Source organism: Gobius niger, assembly GCF_951799975.1.
Source record: "Gobius niger genome assembly, contig: SCAFFOLD_64, whole genome shotgun sequence".
Taxonomy (NCBI): domain Eukaryota; kingdom Metazoa; phylum Chordata; class Actinopteri; order Gobiiformes; family Gobiidae; genus Gobius; species Gobius niger.
This window is the reverse complement of record NW_027639166.1, coordinates 25,074-43,245: the sequence shown is the minus strand read 5'-3', so window position 1 is coordinate 43,245 and position 18,172 is coordinate 25,074. Positions and strand designations below refer to the sequence as shown.

Here is an 18,172-nt window from a genome sequence, read left to right as displayed (position 1 = left end):
TGTAAGAACAAATGAAGCACTGACTTGAGGTGAAAGAACAGATGAAGCACTGACTTGAGGTGTTAAACAAATGAAGCACTGACTTGAGGTGTAAAACAAATGAAGCACTGACTTGAGGTGTAAGAACAGATGAAGCACTGACTTGAGGTGTAAGAACAAATGAAGCACTGACTTGAGGTGTAAGAACAGATGAAGCACTGACTTGAGGTGAAAGAACAAATGAAACACTGACTTGAGGTGTAAGAACAGATGAAACACTGACTTGAGGTGAAAGAACAGATGAAACACTGACTTGAGGTGTTAAACAAATGAAGCACTGACTTGAGGTGTAGAACAAATGAAGCACTGACTTGAGGTGTAAGAACAGATGAAGCACTGACTTGAGGTGAAAGAACAAATGAAGCTCTGACTTGAGGTGTAAGAACAGATGAAACACTGACTTGAGGTGAAAGAACAAATGAAGCTCTGACTTGAGGTGTAAGAACAGATGAAACACTGACTTGAGGTGTAAAACAAATGAAGCACTGACTTGAGGTGTAAGAACAAATGAAGCACTGACTTGAGGTGTAAGAACAGATGAAACACTGACTTGAGGTGAAAGAACAAATGAAGCTCTGACTTGAGGTGAAAGAACAGATGAAGCACTGACTTGAGGTGTTAAACAAATGAAGCACTGACTTGAGGTGTAAGAACAAATGAAGCACTGACTTGAGGTGTAAGAACAAATGAAGTACTGACTTGAGGTGTAAGAACAAATGAAGTACTGACTTGAGGTGTAAGAACAAATGAAGCACTGACTTGAGGTGTTAAACAGATGAAACACTGACTTGAGGTGTAAGAACAAATGAAGCACTGACTTGAGGTGAAAGAACAAATGAAGCACTGACTTGAGGTGTAAGAACAAATGAAGCACTGACTTGAGGTGTAAGAACAAATGAAGCACTGACTTGAGGTGAAAGAACAAATGAAACACTGACTTGAGGTGTAAAACAAATGAAACACTGACTTGAGGTGTAAAACAAATGAAGCACTGACTTGAGGTGTAAGAACAGATGAAACACTGACTTGAGGTGTTAAACAAATGAAGTACTGACTTGAGGTGTAAGAACAAATGAAGCACTGACTTGAGGTGTAAGAACAAATGAAGCACTGACTTGAGGTGTAAGAACAAATGAAGCACTGACTTGAGGTGTAAGAACAAATGAAGCACTGACTTGAGGTGAAAGAACAAATGAAGCACTGACTTGAGGTGTAAGAACAAATGAAGCACTGACTTGAGGTGTAAGAACAAATGAAACACTGACTTGAGGTGTAAGAACAGATGAAGCACTGACTTGAGGTGTAACAGATGAAACACTGACTTGAGGTGAAAGAACAAATGAAACACTGACTTGAGGTGTAAAACAAATGAAACACTGACTTGAGGTGTAAAACAAATGAAACACTGACTTGAGGTGTAACAAATGAAACACTGACTTGAGGTGTTAAACAAATGAAACACTGACTTGAGGTGAAAGAACAAATGAAGCACTGACTTGAGGTGTAACAAATGAAACACTGACTTGAGGTGTTAAACAAATGAAACACTGACTTGAGGTGTAACAAATGAAACACTGACTTGAGGTGTAAGAACAAATGAAGCACTGACTTGAGGTGTTAAACAAATGAAACACTGACTTGAGGTGTTAAACAGATGAAACACTGACTTGAGGTGTAACAAATGAAGCACTGACTTGAGGTGTAAAAACAAATGAAACACTGACTTGAGGTGTAAGAACAGATGAAACACTGACTTGAGGTGTAACAAATGAAGCACTGACTTGAGGTGTAAAAACAAATGAAGCACTGACTTGAGGTGTAACAAATGAAGCACTGACTTGAGGTGTTAAACAAATGAAGCACTGACTTGAGGTGTTAAACAAATGAAACACTGACTTGAGGTGTTAAACAAATGAAGCACTGACTTGAGGTGTAAGAACAAATGAAGCACTGACTTGAGGTGTAACAAATGAAACACTGACTTGAGGTGTAAGAACAAATGAAACACTGACTTGAGGTGTTAAACAAATGAAGCACTGACTTGAGGTGTAAAAACAAATGAAACACTGACTTGAGGTGTTAAACAAATGAAACACTGACTTGAGGTGTTAAACAAATGAAGCACTGACTTGAGGTGTAAGAACAAATGAAGCACTGACTTGAGGTGTAACAAATGAAGCACTGACTTGAGGTGTTAAACAAATGAAACACTGACTTGAGGTGTAAGAACAAATGAAGCTCTGACTTGAGGTGAAAGAACAAAGGAAGCACTGACTTGAGGTGAAAGAACAGATGAAGCACTGACTTGAGGTGTAAGAACAAATGAAGCTCTGACTTGAGGTGTAAAACAAATGAAACACTGACTTGAGGTGTAAGAACAAATGAAGCTCTGACTTGAGGTGTAAGAACAAATGAAGCTCTGACTTGAGGTGTAAAACAAATGAAGCACTGACTTGAGGTGTAAAACAAATGAAACACTGACTTGAGGTGTAAGAACAAATGAAGCTCTGACTTGAGGTGTAAAACAAATGAAGCACTGACTTGAGGTGTAAAACAAATGAAACACTGACTTGAGGTGTAAAAACAGATGAAGCACTGACTTGAGGTGTAAGAACAGATGAAGCACTGACTTGAGGTGTTAAACAAATGAAGCTCTGACTTGAGGTGTAAAACAAATGAAACACTGACTTGAGGTGTAAGAACAAATGAAGCTCTGACTTGAGGTGTAAAACAAATGAAGCACTGACTTGAGGTGTAAAACAAATGAAACACTGACTTGAGGTGTAAAAACAGATGAAGCACTGACTTGAGGTGTAAGAACAGATGAAGCACTGACTTGAGGTGTTAAACAAATGAAGCACTGACTTGAGGTGAAAGAACAAATGAAACACTGACTTGAGGTGTAAGAACAGATGAAACACTGACTTGAGGTGTAAGAACAGATGAAGCACTGACTTGAGGTGTAAGAACAAATGAAGCACTGACTTGAGGTGTAAGAACAAATGAAGCACTGACTTGAGGTGTAAGAACAGATGAAGCACTGACTTGAGGTGTAAGAACAAATGAAGCACTGACTTGAGGTGAAAGAACAAATGAAGCACTGACTTGAGGTGTAAGAACAGATGAAACACTGACTTGAGGTGTAAGAACAGATGAAGCACTGACTTGAGGTGTAAGAACAAATGAAGCACTGACTTGAGGTGTAAGAACAAATGAAGCACTGACTTGAGGTGTTAAACAAATGAAGCACTGACTTGAGGTGTAAGAACAGATGAAGCACTGACTTGAGGTGTAAGAACAAATGAAGCACTGACTTGAGGTGTAAGAACAAATGAAGCACTGACTTGAGGTGTAAGAACAAATGAAACACTGACTTGAGGTGAAAGAACAAATGAAGCACTGACTTGAGGTGAAAGAACAAAAGAAGCACTGACTTGAGGTGAAAGAACAAATGAAGCACTGACTTGAGGTGTAAGAACAGATGAAACACTGACTTGAGGTGTAAAACAGATGAAGCACTGACTTGAGGTGTAAGAACAAATGAAGCACTGACTTGAGGTGTAAGAACAGATGAAGCTCTGACTTGAGGTGAAAGAACAAATGAAACACTGACTTGAGGTGTTAAACAAATGAAGCACTGACTTGAGGTGTAAGAACAGATGAAGCACTGACTTGAGGTGAAAGAACAGATGAAGCACTGACTTGAGGTGTAAGAACAGATGAAGCACTGACTTGAGGTGAAAGAACAGATGAAGCACTGACTTGAGGTGTAAGAACAGATGAAGCACTGACTTGAGGTGTAAGAACAAATGAAACACTGACTTGAGGTGTAAGAACAAATGAAGCACTGACTTGAGGTGTAAGAACAGATGAAGCACTGACTTGAGGTGTAAGAACAAAGGAAGCACTGACTTGAGGTGTAAGAACAAAGGAAACACTGACTTGAGGTGTAAGAACAGATGAAACACTGACTTGAGGTGTAAGAACAGATGAAACACTGACTTGAGGTGTAAGAACAGATGAAGCACTGACTTGAGGTGTAAGAACAGATGAAACACTGACTTGAGGTGTAAAACAAATGAAGCACTGACTTGAGGTGTAAGAACAAATGAAGCACTGACTTGAGGTGAAAGAACAAATGAAGCACTGACTTGAGGTGAAAGAACAAATGAAGCACTGACTTGAGGTGAAAGAACAAATGAAGCACTGACTTGAGGTGTAAGAACAGATGAAGCACTGACTTGAGGTGTAAGAACAAAGGAAGCACTGACTTGAGGTGTAAGAACAAAGGAAACACTGACTTGAGGTGTAAGAACAGATGAAACACTGACTTGAGGTGTAAGAACAGATGAAACACTGACTTGAGGTGTAAGAACAGATGAAACACTGACTTGAGGTGTAAGAACAGATGAAACACTGACTTGAGGTGTAAAACAAATGAAGCACTGACTTGAGGTGTAACAGATGAAGCACTGACTTGAGGTGTAAGAACAGATGAAACACTGACTTGAGGTGTAAAACAAATGAAACACTGACTTGAGGTGTAAAACAAATGAAGCACTGACTTGAGGTGTTAAACAAATGAAGCACTGACTTGAGGTGAAAGAACAGATGAAGCTCTGACTTGAGGTGTTAAACAAATGAAACACTGACTTGAGGTCTCCGATGAGGCTCTGCACTCGGCCGAACTTAAACGCCTGCTGCGCTGTGTATCGGTCGAACTGGAACCGGCCCTGAAGGTCTCGGTGCCTCAGATGGTCCAAGAACGTGCGGATGATCACGGTCATCAGGTTCTTCTGCACCATCAGCATCCGCGCCTAGAACCAGGACCAGGAGCAGGATCAGACCAGGACCAGACCAGGACCAGACCAGGGTCAGACCAGACCAGACCAGGACCAGACCAGGATCAGGACCAGGATCAGACCAGGACCAGACCAGGGTCAGACCAGGATCAGACCAGGACCAGGATCAGACCAGGGTCAGACCAGGATCAGGACCAGGACCAGACCAGGGTCAGACCAGGACCAGGATCAGACCAGAACCAGAACCAGGATCAGACCAGGACCAGACCAGGATCAGACCAGGATCAGACCAGGACCAGACCAGGATCAGACCAGGATCAGACCAGGATCAGACCAGGACCAGACCAGGATCAGACCAGGATCAGACCAGGACCAGACCAGGATCAGACCAGGACCAGGATCAGACCAGGATCAGGTCAGACCAGGATCAGGACCAGGATCAGACCAGGATCAGGATCAGGACCAGGATCAGAACCAGGATCAGACCAGGATCAGGACCAGGACCAGGATCAGACCAGGATCAGGATCAGGATCAGACCAGGATCAGGATCAGGATCAGACCAGGATCAGGTCAGACCAGGATCAGGACCAGGATCAGACCAGGATCAGGACCAGGATCAGAACCAGGATCAGACCAGGATCAGGACCAGGACCAGGATCAGACCAGGATCAGGATCAGGATCAGACCAGGATCAGGACCAGGACCAGGATCAGGACCAGGACCAGGATCAGACCAGGACCAGGATCAGACCAGGATCAGACCAGGACCAGACCAGGATCAGACCAGGATCATCCAGAGCATCTTTTACTTTTATTCTCCTACAGGGGGAGTGTCTGAGACGCTGCAGTACCTGTTCTCTCCTACAGGGGGAGACGCTGTAGTACCTGTTCTCTCCTACAGGGGGAGTGTCTGGGGAGACGCTGTAGTACCTGTTCTCTCCTACAGGGGGAGATGCTGTAGTACCTGTTCTCTCCTACAGGGGGAGATGCTGTAGTACCTGTTCTCTCCTACAGGGGGAGTGTCTGAGACGCTGCAGTACCTGTTCTCTCCTACAGGGGGAGTGTCTGAGACGCTGCAGTACCTGTTCTCTCCTACAGGGGGAGTGTCTGAGACGCTGTAGTACCTGTTCTCTCCTACAGGGGGAGTGTCTGGGGAGACGCTGCAGTACCTGTTCTCTCCTACAGGGGGAGACTCACCAGAGACGGCACAGTGAAGATCTGCACCGACAGGTCTGTGATGGAGAACTCTCGATCGTGATCATCTTTGACGTAATCGCTCTGAAGACGCTCGTAGTTCTGTAGCAGAGTACACAGAAGTACACAGAGTACACAGAAGTACACAGAGTACTAACAGGAGAAGTAGAAGAAGCAGTAGCAGCAGTACTAACAGTAGTAGTAGTAGTAGTCGTAGTCGTAGTCGTAGTCGTAGTCGTAGTAGTAGCAGTAGTAGTAGTAGTAGTAGTAGCAGTAGTAGTAGTAGTAGTAGTAGTAGTAGCAGTAGTAGTAGTAGTAGTAGTAGTAGTAGTAGTAGTAGTAGTAGTAGTACCTGGGCAAAGTGAAGAGCGAAGACCTTCTTGTACTGAGGGTCCATGAGGAGACTGTTCATCATCAGCTGATGGTACACGCTCCGCGCCCCTGGAGTGAGTACACAGTGTAAGTACAAGTACACAGTACAAGTACACAGTGTAAGAACAAGTACACAGTACAAGTACACAGTGTAAGTACAAGTACACAGTACAAGTACACAGTGTAAGTACAAGTACACAGCTTAAAATAAAGTCTATGTTGGTCCCACTCCTGCCTTCCCACAGCTCGGACTCGAGTTTGGGTTGGACTAAAGCAGTGAGTCATCCTTCCAGCGTTTATACTGGTTTGTAGTGGTTTTAGTGGGTCTATAGTATTTTTATTAGGCCTGTAGTGGTTTTTATTGGGCTTGTAGTGGTTTTTATTGGGCTTGTAGTGGTTTTTATTGGGCTTGTAGTGTTTTTTATTGGGCCTGTAGTGGTTTTTATTGGGCCTGTAGTGGTTTTTATTGGGCCTGTAGTGGTTTTTATTGGGCCTGTAGTGGTTTTTATTGGACCTGTAGTGGGTTATAGCAGATCTGAGTGTTTTTCAGTGGATTGTGGCTGAGAGTGGGTCATCGCTGGTGATTGTAGTGGAGTCGTGTTGTAGGAGTGTGTTGTAGGAGTGTGTTATAGGAGTCGTGTTGTAGGAGTGTGTTATAGGAGTCGTGTTGTAGGAGTGTGTTGTAGGAGTGTGTTGTAGGAGTCGTGTTGTAGGAGTGTGTTGTAGGAGTGTGTTATAGGAGTCGTGTTGTAGGAGTGTGTTGTAGGAGTGTGTTATAGGAGTGTGTTATAGGAGTGTGTTGTAGGAGTGTGTTATAGGAGTGTGTTATAGGAGTGTGTTGTAGGAGTGTGTTGTAGGAGTGTGTTATAGGAGTGTGTTGTAGGAGTGTGTTGTAGGAGTGTGTTGTAGGAGTCGTGTTGTAGGAGTGTGTTGTAGGAGTGTAGTTTCACCTTTCCACATCTTGGAGTCGCTGAGCATCAGGCGGTCGACCAAAGTCCCTCCAGGTCCAGACTCTAAAGCCACTTTACACAGAATCCTCCTGAGGCCGTCTGCACACAACAGAACAGAGCTGACATCAACACATGGGTGTGGTCAGGGGCGTGGTCAGGGGCGGGGTCAGGGGCGGGGTCAGGGGCGGGGTCAGGGGCGGGGTCAGGGGCGGGGTCAGGGGCGGGGTCAGGGGCGGGACAGACTCACCTGAGCAGGAGATGACCTGGGAGAGCCAGCCCAGAGTTCTGAGGGCGAACACCTGGTGAGCGACGACAGACGAGTGCATGACCTGGACCTTCAGAGGCTTCGACTGGCGCCCGGTGTTCCTCTGAGACGATACAGGTAATAACACATGAACTAATGATAATAACACATGAACTAATGATAATAACACATGAACTAATGATAATAACACATGAACTACGACTTCGACTGGCGCCCGGTGTTCCTCTGAGACGATACAGGTAATAACACATGAACTAATGATAATAACACATGAACTAATGATAATAACACATGAACTAATGATAATAACACATGAACTACTACTTCGACTGGCGCCCCGTGTTCCTCTGAGACGATACAGGTAATAACACATGAACTAATGATAATAACACATGAACTAATGATAATAACACATGAACTAATGATAATAACACATGAACTAATGATAATAACACATGAACTAATGATAACACATGAACTAATGATAACACATGAACTAATGATAATAACACATGAACTAATGATAATAACACATGAACTAATGATAATAACACATGAACTACTACTTCGACTGGCGCCCGGTGTTCCTCTGAGACGATACAGGTAATAACATGAAATAAAGAGTTAGAGCCTGTAAAGCGGGTCGGGAAGTTCTCTTGGAGACCGAGGGCCGATTATCCTTTTTCCAGTGCACTGTCTACAAATGCCAGCGCTGTACGTGATGTCCATCCATCCATCCTCCAGCTGTTCTGACCCCGAGGCCACACCTCCTCCAGCTGTTCTGACCCCGAGGCCACACCTCCTCCAGCTGTTCTGACCCCGAGGCCACACCTCCTCCAGCTGTTCTGACCCCGAGGCCACACCTCCTCCAGCTGTTCTGACCCCGAGGCCACACCTCCTCCAGCTGCTCTGACCCCGAGGCCACACCTCCTCCAGCTGTTCTGACCCCGAGGCCACACCTCCTCCAGCTGTTCTGACCCCGAGGCCACACCTCCTCCAGCTGCTCTGACCCCGAGGCCACACCTCCTCCAGCTGTCCAGTATTTCTCTCGTTTAACTCTGTGACGAAGTGAGTTTGTCCCATTATTTATTTTGTCACTTTGCTTCGTTTGTTTCATTTGCTAAATCACCAGCGAACAATAACCATGGGATTCATTTCATTAAGTTAATAATTATGTCACATTGTTGTTGGTTTAAAACTCTGTTTATTTATTCATACACTCAGTATACAAGCTCACCTGTACCACGTGGTGGGAACAAAGGGAAGGCGTGGTCTTTGTCGGCCATTTTAAAATGCTAGGCTGAACCATGTGGCGGGGGGGAACTGGTGGATACTTTGTGTATGATTTTTGGCTTGTATCTGTCATTGATTTAATTTGAACAGTTATAAATAGAGCCCTTCCTGGAACCTTAACGTGGTGGAGGGTTTGAGCACCCGAATGATCCTGGAGCTCTGGTGTCGGGGGCTTCGTGCCCCTGTAGGGTCTCCCAGGGCAAACAGGTCCTATAGGTGACGGGTCAGACACAGAGCGGGTCAGAAGCTCCTTATGAGAGACCAACAGGCCCGAGAACCGTGAGGCCGTCCTTCTGTGGACCCACCACCTGCAGGGGGCGCCATAGGGGCTGGTGCAACTCCAGCAGCTGGATGGATGGAGTTATAATTGTGGACACAACACATGCTTTATGTAAAACATAAAAACATACCAGCTAAACTTATTGTTTGAACTTACCCATCAAGCTAATGGTCCTTACCAGAGGGAGGTCCTTTACCATCAGGAGAGGTGTAAAGCTGACTGCTGTGGTCACTGAGGAGCCACTGTGTTCATGTATGTGTCACTGAGAAGTTTATTTTGCTTGGTAAGAGTTACATGGTTGTCAAGTCTGCCCATTTCCACCTGTGACCAGCTTCCCCACAAACTCTAAACATGTGTAAGTACTGTCTGATTTCCTCAAAATCATCTTGAGGGCCAGAGGGTCTGTGTCGGATTTGGACTGACGTAGCCTAACCTGCTGCATGTCTGTAGGAGTGACTTAAGTGTAATGCAGAGCTCATTAGGACAAAGTGGAGAGAGTCTGGTACTCACCACGATCACAGACTTGGCCTGTTCACAGAACTGAAAGTCTCCGAAGCGCACGGACGTCCGGCCCTGAAACAGACCAGCCCTGGATTAGATTTGTTCAGTCGTTCACGGTGTCGCTCAGAAGCAGCAGGAACCAGGACGGAACCAAGACGGAACCAAGACGGAACCAAGACGGAACCAGGGCGGAACCAAGACGGAACCAAGACGGAACCAAGACGGAACCAAGACGGAACCAAGACGGAACCAAGACGGAACCAAGGCGGAACCAAGGCGGAACCAAGGCAGTGTTACCCACCTCGCGGTCGACGGTGGTGGCGAAGCTCACCGCCTCCTTCTGACTGCAGTTCACGGCCTTCTGGAGCGTGTAGATCACCTGCTCATACGTGTGCACCTCGTCATTGAACAACATGCAGTAAAACGTGTCTCCTTTGTCCCTGCAGAACAAAACCAGTGTCAGTCCTGAACTTAACCACATGATCTACAAACTCTCAGAAGGGGAGATGAGATGCTGCAGGTGAATAATCCAGAGACTTTGATTTGCTACGTTTGTGGCAGAGAGAGACAGAAATATGAGACAAGAACAAGTGTTTGGCCATTTTATGTTTTCATATAAAAATAAGAAAATTCCAAAATGCCACATATTCGGCAACGGAATCTGAATAATGGACAGATCCGAGTTTAATGGCTTTATTTTGTGACATATTAGACTTTTTCAGACAGATTTTGGACCTTGTTTAGTTTTAAAATGTGCTATTTGTTTAGGTCCGTGTACCGTCAATTTTCAATTTGAAAACTACAATAAAAAAATCACCCAAACAAATCCCTCTAAATACGAGCGATGGCGATGTCGTCACATCCGTTGGCCGTGGTCGGCATTTTACATTTTCATATTTGATAAAAATCCTATGATCGGAAAAAACAATGTCCATAAACGGGGCATTGCTTCTCTCGCGCTGTAACAGATCTATCACTTTATAAAACCGGGTTAGACGCCTGGTGCATCAGCTGCTGCCGACCATTCACCAAAACATCCGGCCAAAACTGCGGAAGAAAACAATAACAGACGACATGAATATATCGCTCCTGCTCTGTCTTCCCTTCACTGGTGACCTGTTGCTTTTAGAATCACCTTCAAAATTCTATTACTTCTTTTTAAGCCCGCAGAAGTCATTAAATAAACCTTTCGGCCTTTACAAAAGGGTACGAAGTTTATGTTGTGTGTGTTCAGTTGGCCAATGGCCGTATAATAAGCGGCCATTTGCCAACTGTCCGAACTGGACCGTTGCCCTGTCGGTGCTTATTTTCCTGATAATGACCAGCGTTCTAAATCCCTTACGTAGAGAGTCCACATCCAGGTGATACAAGACTCATGCCTTGTTTAGTGGAGGAGAAAGGAGCTCGGGGAAGCTCACAGGTTACACACCCCCAGGTAGAGCCACTGCATCGCGCTGCGTTGGCCACCTAGCATCGCGCTGTAGTTAGCTCCGGGCATAACCGATCCCATCTGGGAGGAAGTCATATCTACAGAGTGCCAATACCCCAGGACAAAAACTGAACATTGAACAACTGCAAAAAGTTTTTACAATCCATGCGTTAGTTTCTCCCTGTTAGAAACTCCCAAAGACAAGCCCAGTGTTTCAGCTCTGAGCGTTTTTGTATCATACTCAAATATTAAAATATGTGCCATTTTGAGTGATTTTGCTTCATTGTATGAATGAAAAATGCTTATAGCACACGATTATGGGTCATTTCATTGTTGTTTTCAAATTGAAAAGTGATCGAACGGTACACGGACCTTTTAAGCCTTGTTTTTTGAAGTTCAAAACTCTATAAATCAGGTTAGGGATTGGCTTGCTGCGCAATGTGGCTACGCTAGTTCCTCTGAGCGGAAGCTGTGGGCGCTAGTACTTCCTGTCCGTATTAATTTCCATTAAAGGAATAGGCCACCGTTTTTACATACAAAGATATGTTCTTAGCTCACTTTAGTCGAGTTAATATATCCCCGTCTGGTCTTTGTCCGTGCGCTCACACATACGCAGCCTCTCCCACATGTCATATAGCTCCAAAAAAGCTCACGATAGAAGCTACCAAGCTCTTCCACGTGTTCCCTATTTAAATAAAGTTACGTGAAGTGTTTTCATGCAAAGTATATTTACCCAGAAATGTAGCATGTCGATTTTATAAGCAAATAAAAAGGGGGACTTTATTGTGAGGCGTAATGATACGAGGAGTAAAACGTCCGCGCAGTAACTCCTAAAGGTTATTGACGGAAGTGAGCGGGGAAGTCTTTAGGAGTTACTGCGCGGACGCTGTGCTCCTCGTATCATTACGCCTCACAATATAGTTCCCCTTTTTATCTGCTTATAAAATCCACATGCTACATTTCTGTGTAAATATACTTCGCATGAAAACACTTCACGTAACTTTATTTAAATAGGGAACACGTGGAAGAGCTTGGTAGCTTCTATCGTGAGCTTTTTCGGAGCTATGTGACATGTGGGAGAGGCTGCGTATGTGTGAGCGCACGGACAAAGACCAGACGGGGATATATTAACACGTCTAAAGTGAGCTAAGAACATATCTTTGTATGTAAAAACGGTGGCCTATTCCTTTAAGATTAGCTTAGACTTGTTTAAATCATGGTGTTTCCTACAGATTCTGTGGTGGACAGTGAGTTCCTGGTAGACGATCACTTCCTGCAGGTGAACGAGTTGCTGCACAGTGGAAATATTTCCGAAGAGGAGACGTCTATGTTCATAAGGATCAGTGAGTTTGTCTTGAAGCTAAAGGCTAACATTCATTTCATTTATATTTTTATTTTATTATAACATTTGAAATAGTGCCTCAAATATAAACTAATCTGCATATAAACCATCTTGTCCTACTTTCATTTTTTAGCTTCAAGACAAACTATCAATCCTTTATGATCACAGGCGTCTCCTCTGAACTTGTTACTAGGGCTGCAACTAACGATTATTTTTGAATCGATTAATCGACCGATTATTTATACGATTAATCGATTTATCGCTTGGCTGTGAAAGGTGCATGGAAATTGTATTTTTTTTAAATTTTTTGACCACATAAGCTAAAGTGGCGCCGCTTGAGGACATGTGGATGGAGTAAACTTAAAGTAAATGTTTGTAGGAGGCTCTTTGTGCTAATTCTGCTATCTGAATGGACGAGACAAAGACAAATATTTATGAAATTTACAATGTACAAAACACTGCAGACCCTAACTTTAAAAACAAAGCAGGTTTTCATCCAAAATACATAATTGTCATGTCTTTTTTGCTCTATTTTAGTCTGTGTTCACTAGAAAACGATTAATCGATTACTGGAATAGTTGACAACTATTCCAGTAATCGATTAGTTGTCGATTAATCGATTAGTTGTTTCAGCCCTACTTGTTACATCAAGATTTGAACACAGTAAATGCTCATCTACCAGGAAACTCACTGTCCACCACGTAATCTTTAGAAAATATGATTATTATTCCCGCAGGTTCGAGCTAATTTTTATAGGAAAAGAATACAGACAGGAAGTACTGGCGCTCACAACTTCAGGTCAGAGGAACTAGCATAGCCATACTGTGCAACAAGCCTATTAGATATTAAAAACAGTTTAAAGTCTGTAGGAGACGCGGAGAGATTGCATTTTGGGAAAACGGTTCCAATAAAGAAACATTGAATCAGAGCAATTAGTAAACGTGTTATTGTGAGGACTGGGGATTTGAGGAGAGACATTAAGCACAGGGTCCTCACGGCGGCTCGAGTCCCGGGGGAGGACTGTCCTCTCGGTCCCAGGTCAACATGTCCACGGCGTATTTCAGGACGGCTCCGAACACCCGAAAGGCCCGAGAGACCAGGTCCGGGTCGAGGCTCTGCAGGGGGTCATGCTCCAGGTCCTGCTCCGGGTCTTTGGGGGTGTGGCCTCTGCAGGACGGGCCCTGTTTCCAGGCCTCCGTGTCCCCGCAGTCGCAGAAGCCCCCGCCGCCCGAGGTCGTCATCTGAGCAACAGGGGAAACACATGAGCATCAGGGAGAACCTGAACACGAACCCGAGGTCTTCATCTGAGCAACAGGGGAAACACATGAGCATCAGAGAGAACCTGAACACGAACCCGAGGTCTTCATCTAAGCAACAGCAGATACATAAACACATGAGCATCAGAGAGAACCTGAACACGAACCCGAGGTCTTCATCTAAGCAACAGCAGATACATAAACACATGAGCATCAGAGAGAACCTTCACTAACCCGAGGTCGTCATCTAAGCAACAGCAGATACATAAACACATGAGCATCAGAGAGAACCTTCACTAACCCGAGGTCGTCATCTAAGCAACAGCAGATACATAAACACATGAGCATCAGAGAGAACCTCACACTAACCCGAGGTCTTCATCTGAGCAACAGCAGATACATAAATACATGAGCATCAGAGAGAACCTCACACTAACCCGAGGTCTTCATCTAAGCAACAGCAGATACATAAACACATGAGCATCAGAGAGAACCTCACACTAACCCGAGGTCTTCATCTAAGCAACAGCAGAAACATAAACACATGAGCATCAGAGAGAACCTTCACTAACCCGAGGTCTTCATCTAAGCAACAGCAGATACATAAACACATGAGCATCAGAGAGAACCTTCACTAACCCGAGGTCTTCATCTAAGCAACAGCAGATACATAAACACATGAGCATCAGAGAGAACCTTCACTAACCCGAGGTCGTCATCTAAGCAACAGCAGATACATAAACACATGAGCATCAGAGAGAACCTTCACTAACCCGAGGTCGTCATCTAAGCAACAGCAGATACATAAACACATGAGCATCAGAGAGAACCTCACACTAACCCGAGGTCTTCATCTGAGCAACAGCAGATACATAAACACATGAGCATCAGAGAGAACCTTCACTAACCCGAGGTCTTCATCTAAGCAACAGCAGATACATAAACACATGAGCATCAGAGAGAACCTGAACACGAACCCGAGGTCTTCATCTAAGCAACAGCAGATACATAAACACATGAGCATCAGAGAGAACCTCACACTAACCCGAGGTCTTCATCTGAGCAACAGCAGATACATAAACACATGAGCATCAGAGAGAACCTCACACTAACCCGAGGTCTTCATCTAAGCAACAGCAGATACATAAACACATGAGCATCAGAGAGAACCTCACACTAACCCGAGGTCTTCATCTAAGCAACAGCAGATACATAAACACATGAGCATCAGAGAGAACCTCACACTAACCCGAGGTCTTCATCTAAGCAACAGCAGATACATAAACACATGAGCATCAGAGAGAACCTGAACACGAACCCGAGGTCTTCATCTAAGCAACAGCAGATACATAAACACATGAGCATCAGAGAGAACCTCACACTAACCCGAGGTCGTCATCTAAACAACAGCAGATACATAAACACATGAGCATCAGAGAGAACCTTCACTAACCCGAGGTCTTCATCTAAGCAACAGCAGATACATAAACACATGAGCATCAGAGAGAACCTCACACTAACCCGAGGTCTTCATCTAAGCAACAGCAGATACATAAACACATGAGCATCAGAGAGAACCTCACACTAACCCGAGGTCGTCATCTGAGCAACAGCAGATACATAAACACATGAGCATCAGAGAGAACCTCACACTAACCCGAGGTCTTCATCTAAGCAACAGCAGATACATAAACACATGAGCATCAGAGAGAACCTGAACACGAACCCGAGGTCTTCATCTAAGCAACAGCAGATACATAAACACATGAGCATCAGAGAGAACCTCACACTAACCCGAGGTCGTCATCTAAGCAACAGCAGATACATAAACACATGAGCATCAGAGAGAACCTTCACTAACCCGAGGTCGTCATCTGAGCAACAGCAGATACATAAACACATGAGCATCAGAGAGAACCTCACACTAACCCGAGGTCGTCATCTGAGCAACAGCAGATACATAAACACATGAGCATCAGAGAGAACCTCACACGAACCCGAGGTCTTCATCTAAGCAACAGCAGATACATAAACACATGAGCATCAGAGAGAACCTTCACTAACCCGAGGTCTTCATCTAAGCAACAGCAGATACATAAACACATGAGCATCAGAGAGAACCTCACACTAACCCGAGGTCTTCATCTAAGCAACAGCAGATACATAAACACATGAGCATCAGAGAGAACCTTCACTAACCCGAGGTCTTCATCTAAGCAACAGCAGATACACAAACACATGAGCATCAGAGAGAACCTTCACTAACCCGAGGTCTTCATCTAAGCAACAGCAGATACATAAACACATGAGCATCAGAGAGAACCTTCACTAACCCGAGGTCTTCATCTAAGCAACAGCAGATACATAAACACATGAGCATCAGAGAGAACCTCACACTAACCCGAGGTCTTCATCTAAGCAACAGCAGATACATAAACACATGAGCATCAGAGAGAACCTCACACTAACCCGAGGTCTTCATCTAAGCAACAGCAGATACATAAACACATGAGCATCAGAGAGAACCTCACACTAACCCGAGGTCTTCATCTAAGCAACAGCAGATACATAAACACATGAGCATCAGAGAGAACCTCACACTAACCCGAGGTCTTCATCTAAGCAACAGCAGATACATAAACACATGAGCATCAGAGAGAACCTTCACTAACCCGAGGTCTTCATCTAAGCAACAGCAGATACATAAACACATGAGCATCAGAGAGAACCTTCACTAACCCGAGGTCTTCATCTAAGCAACAGCAGATACATAAACACATGAGCGTCAGAGAGAACCTTCACTTACCCGAGGTCTTCATCTAAGCAACAGCAGATACATAAACACAAGAGCATCAGAGAGAACCTTCACTAACCCGAGGTCTTCATCTAAACAACAGCAGATACATAAACACATGAGCATCAGAGAGAACCTTCACTAACCCGAGGTCTTCATCTAAGCAACAGCAGATACATAAACACATGAGCATCAGAGAGAACCTTCACTAACCCGAGGTCTTCATCTGAGCAACAGCAGATACATAAACACATGAGCATCAGAGAGAACCTCACACTAACCCGAGGTCTTCATCTAAGCAACAGCAGATACATAAACACATGAGCATCAGAGAGAACCTCACACTAACCCGAGGTCTTCATCTAAGCAACAGCAGATACATAAACACATGAGCATCAGAGAGAACCTTCACTAACCCGAGGTCTTCATCTAAGCAACAGCAGAAACATAAACACATGAGCATCAGAGAGAACCTTCACTAACCCGAGGTCTTCATCTAAGCAACAGCAGAAACATAAACACATGAGCATCAGAGAGAACCTCACCCTAACCCGAGGTCTTCATCTGAGCAACAGCAGATACATAAACACATGAGCATCAGAGAGAACCTGAACACGAACCCGAGGTCTTCATCTAAGCAACAGCAGAAACATAAACACATGAGCATCAGAGAGAACCTTCACTAACCCGAGGTCTTCATCTAAGCAACAGCAGATACATAAACACATGAGCATCAGAGAGAACCTCACACTAACCCGAGGTCTTCATCTAAGCAACAGCAGATACATAAACACATGAGCATCAGAGAGAACCTCACACTAACCCGAGGTCTTCATCTGAGCAACAGCAGATACATAAACACATGAGCATCAGAGAGAACCTCACACTAACCCGAGGTCTTCATCTGAGCAACAGCAGATACATAAACACATGAGCATCAGAGAGAACCTGAACACGAACCCGAGGTCTTCATCTAAGCAACAGCAGAAACATAAACACATGAGCATCAGAGAGAACCTTCACTAACCCGAGGTCTTCATCTAAGCAACAGCAGATACATAAACACATGAGCATCAGAGAGAACCTTCACTAACCCGAGGTCTTCATCTAAGCAACAGCAGATACATAAACACATGAGCATCAGAGAGAACCTTCACTAACCCGAGGTCTTTATCTAAGCAACAGCAGATACATAAACACATGAGCATCAGAGAGAACCTTCACTAACCCGAGGTCTTCATCTGAGCAACAGCAGATACATAAACACATGAGCATCAGAGAGAACCTCACACTAACCCGAGGTCTTCATCTAAACAACAGCAGATACATAAACACATGAGCATCAGAGAGAACCTCACACTAACCCGAGGTCTTCATCTCAGCAACAGCAGATACATAAACACATGAGCATCAGAGAGAACCTTCACTAACCCGAGGTCTTCATCTAAGCAACAGCAGATACATAAACACATGAGCATCAGAGAGAACCTCACACTAACCCGAGGTCTTCATCTAAGCAACAGCAGATACATAAACACATGAGCATCAGGGAGAACCTTCACTAACCCGAGGTCTTCATCTAAGCAACAGCAGATACATAAACACATGAGCATCAGAGAGAACCTTCACTAACCCGAGGTCTTCATCTAAGCAAC

The 18,172-nt window shown here is 44.4% G+C and overlaps 1 protein-coding gene across 1 annotated transcript in view; it reads right to left on the bottom strand.

The window, feature by feature from the left end:
• ubr2 (ubiquitin protein ligase E3 component n-recognin 2) overlaps positions 1 to 18,172 on the bottom strand; it is a 132,204-nt gene that overhangs the window by 106,850 nt on the left and 7,182 nt on the right. Inside the window, exons 4-11 of the mRNA XM_079583267.1 lie at positions 13,464 to 13,708; positions 9,998 to 10,136; positions 9,706 to 9,768; positions 7,605 to 7,725; positions 7,358 to 7,456; positions 6,388 to 6,476; positions 6,039 to 6,137; positions 4,693 to 4,856 (exon numbers count right to left, since the gene is read on the bottom strand). Coding sequence (XP_079439393.1) covers positions 4,693 to 4,856; positions 6,039 to 6,137; positions 6,388 to 6,476; positions 7,358 to 7,456; positions 7,605 to 7,725; positions 9,706 to 9,768; positions 9,998 to 10,136; positions 13,464 to 13,708 — 1,019 coding nt within the window. The remainder of the gene's footprint in view (positions 1 to 4,692; positions 4,857 to 6,038; positions 6,138 to 6,387; positions 6,477 to 7,357; positions 7,457 to 7,604; positions 7,726 to 9,705; positions 9,769 to 9,997; positions 10,137 to 13,463; positions 13,709 to 18,172) is intronic.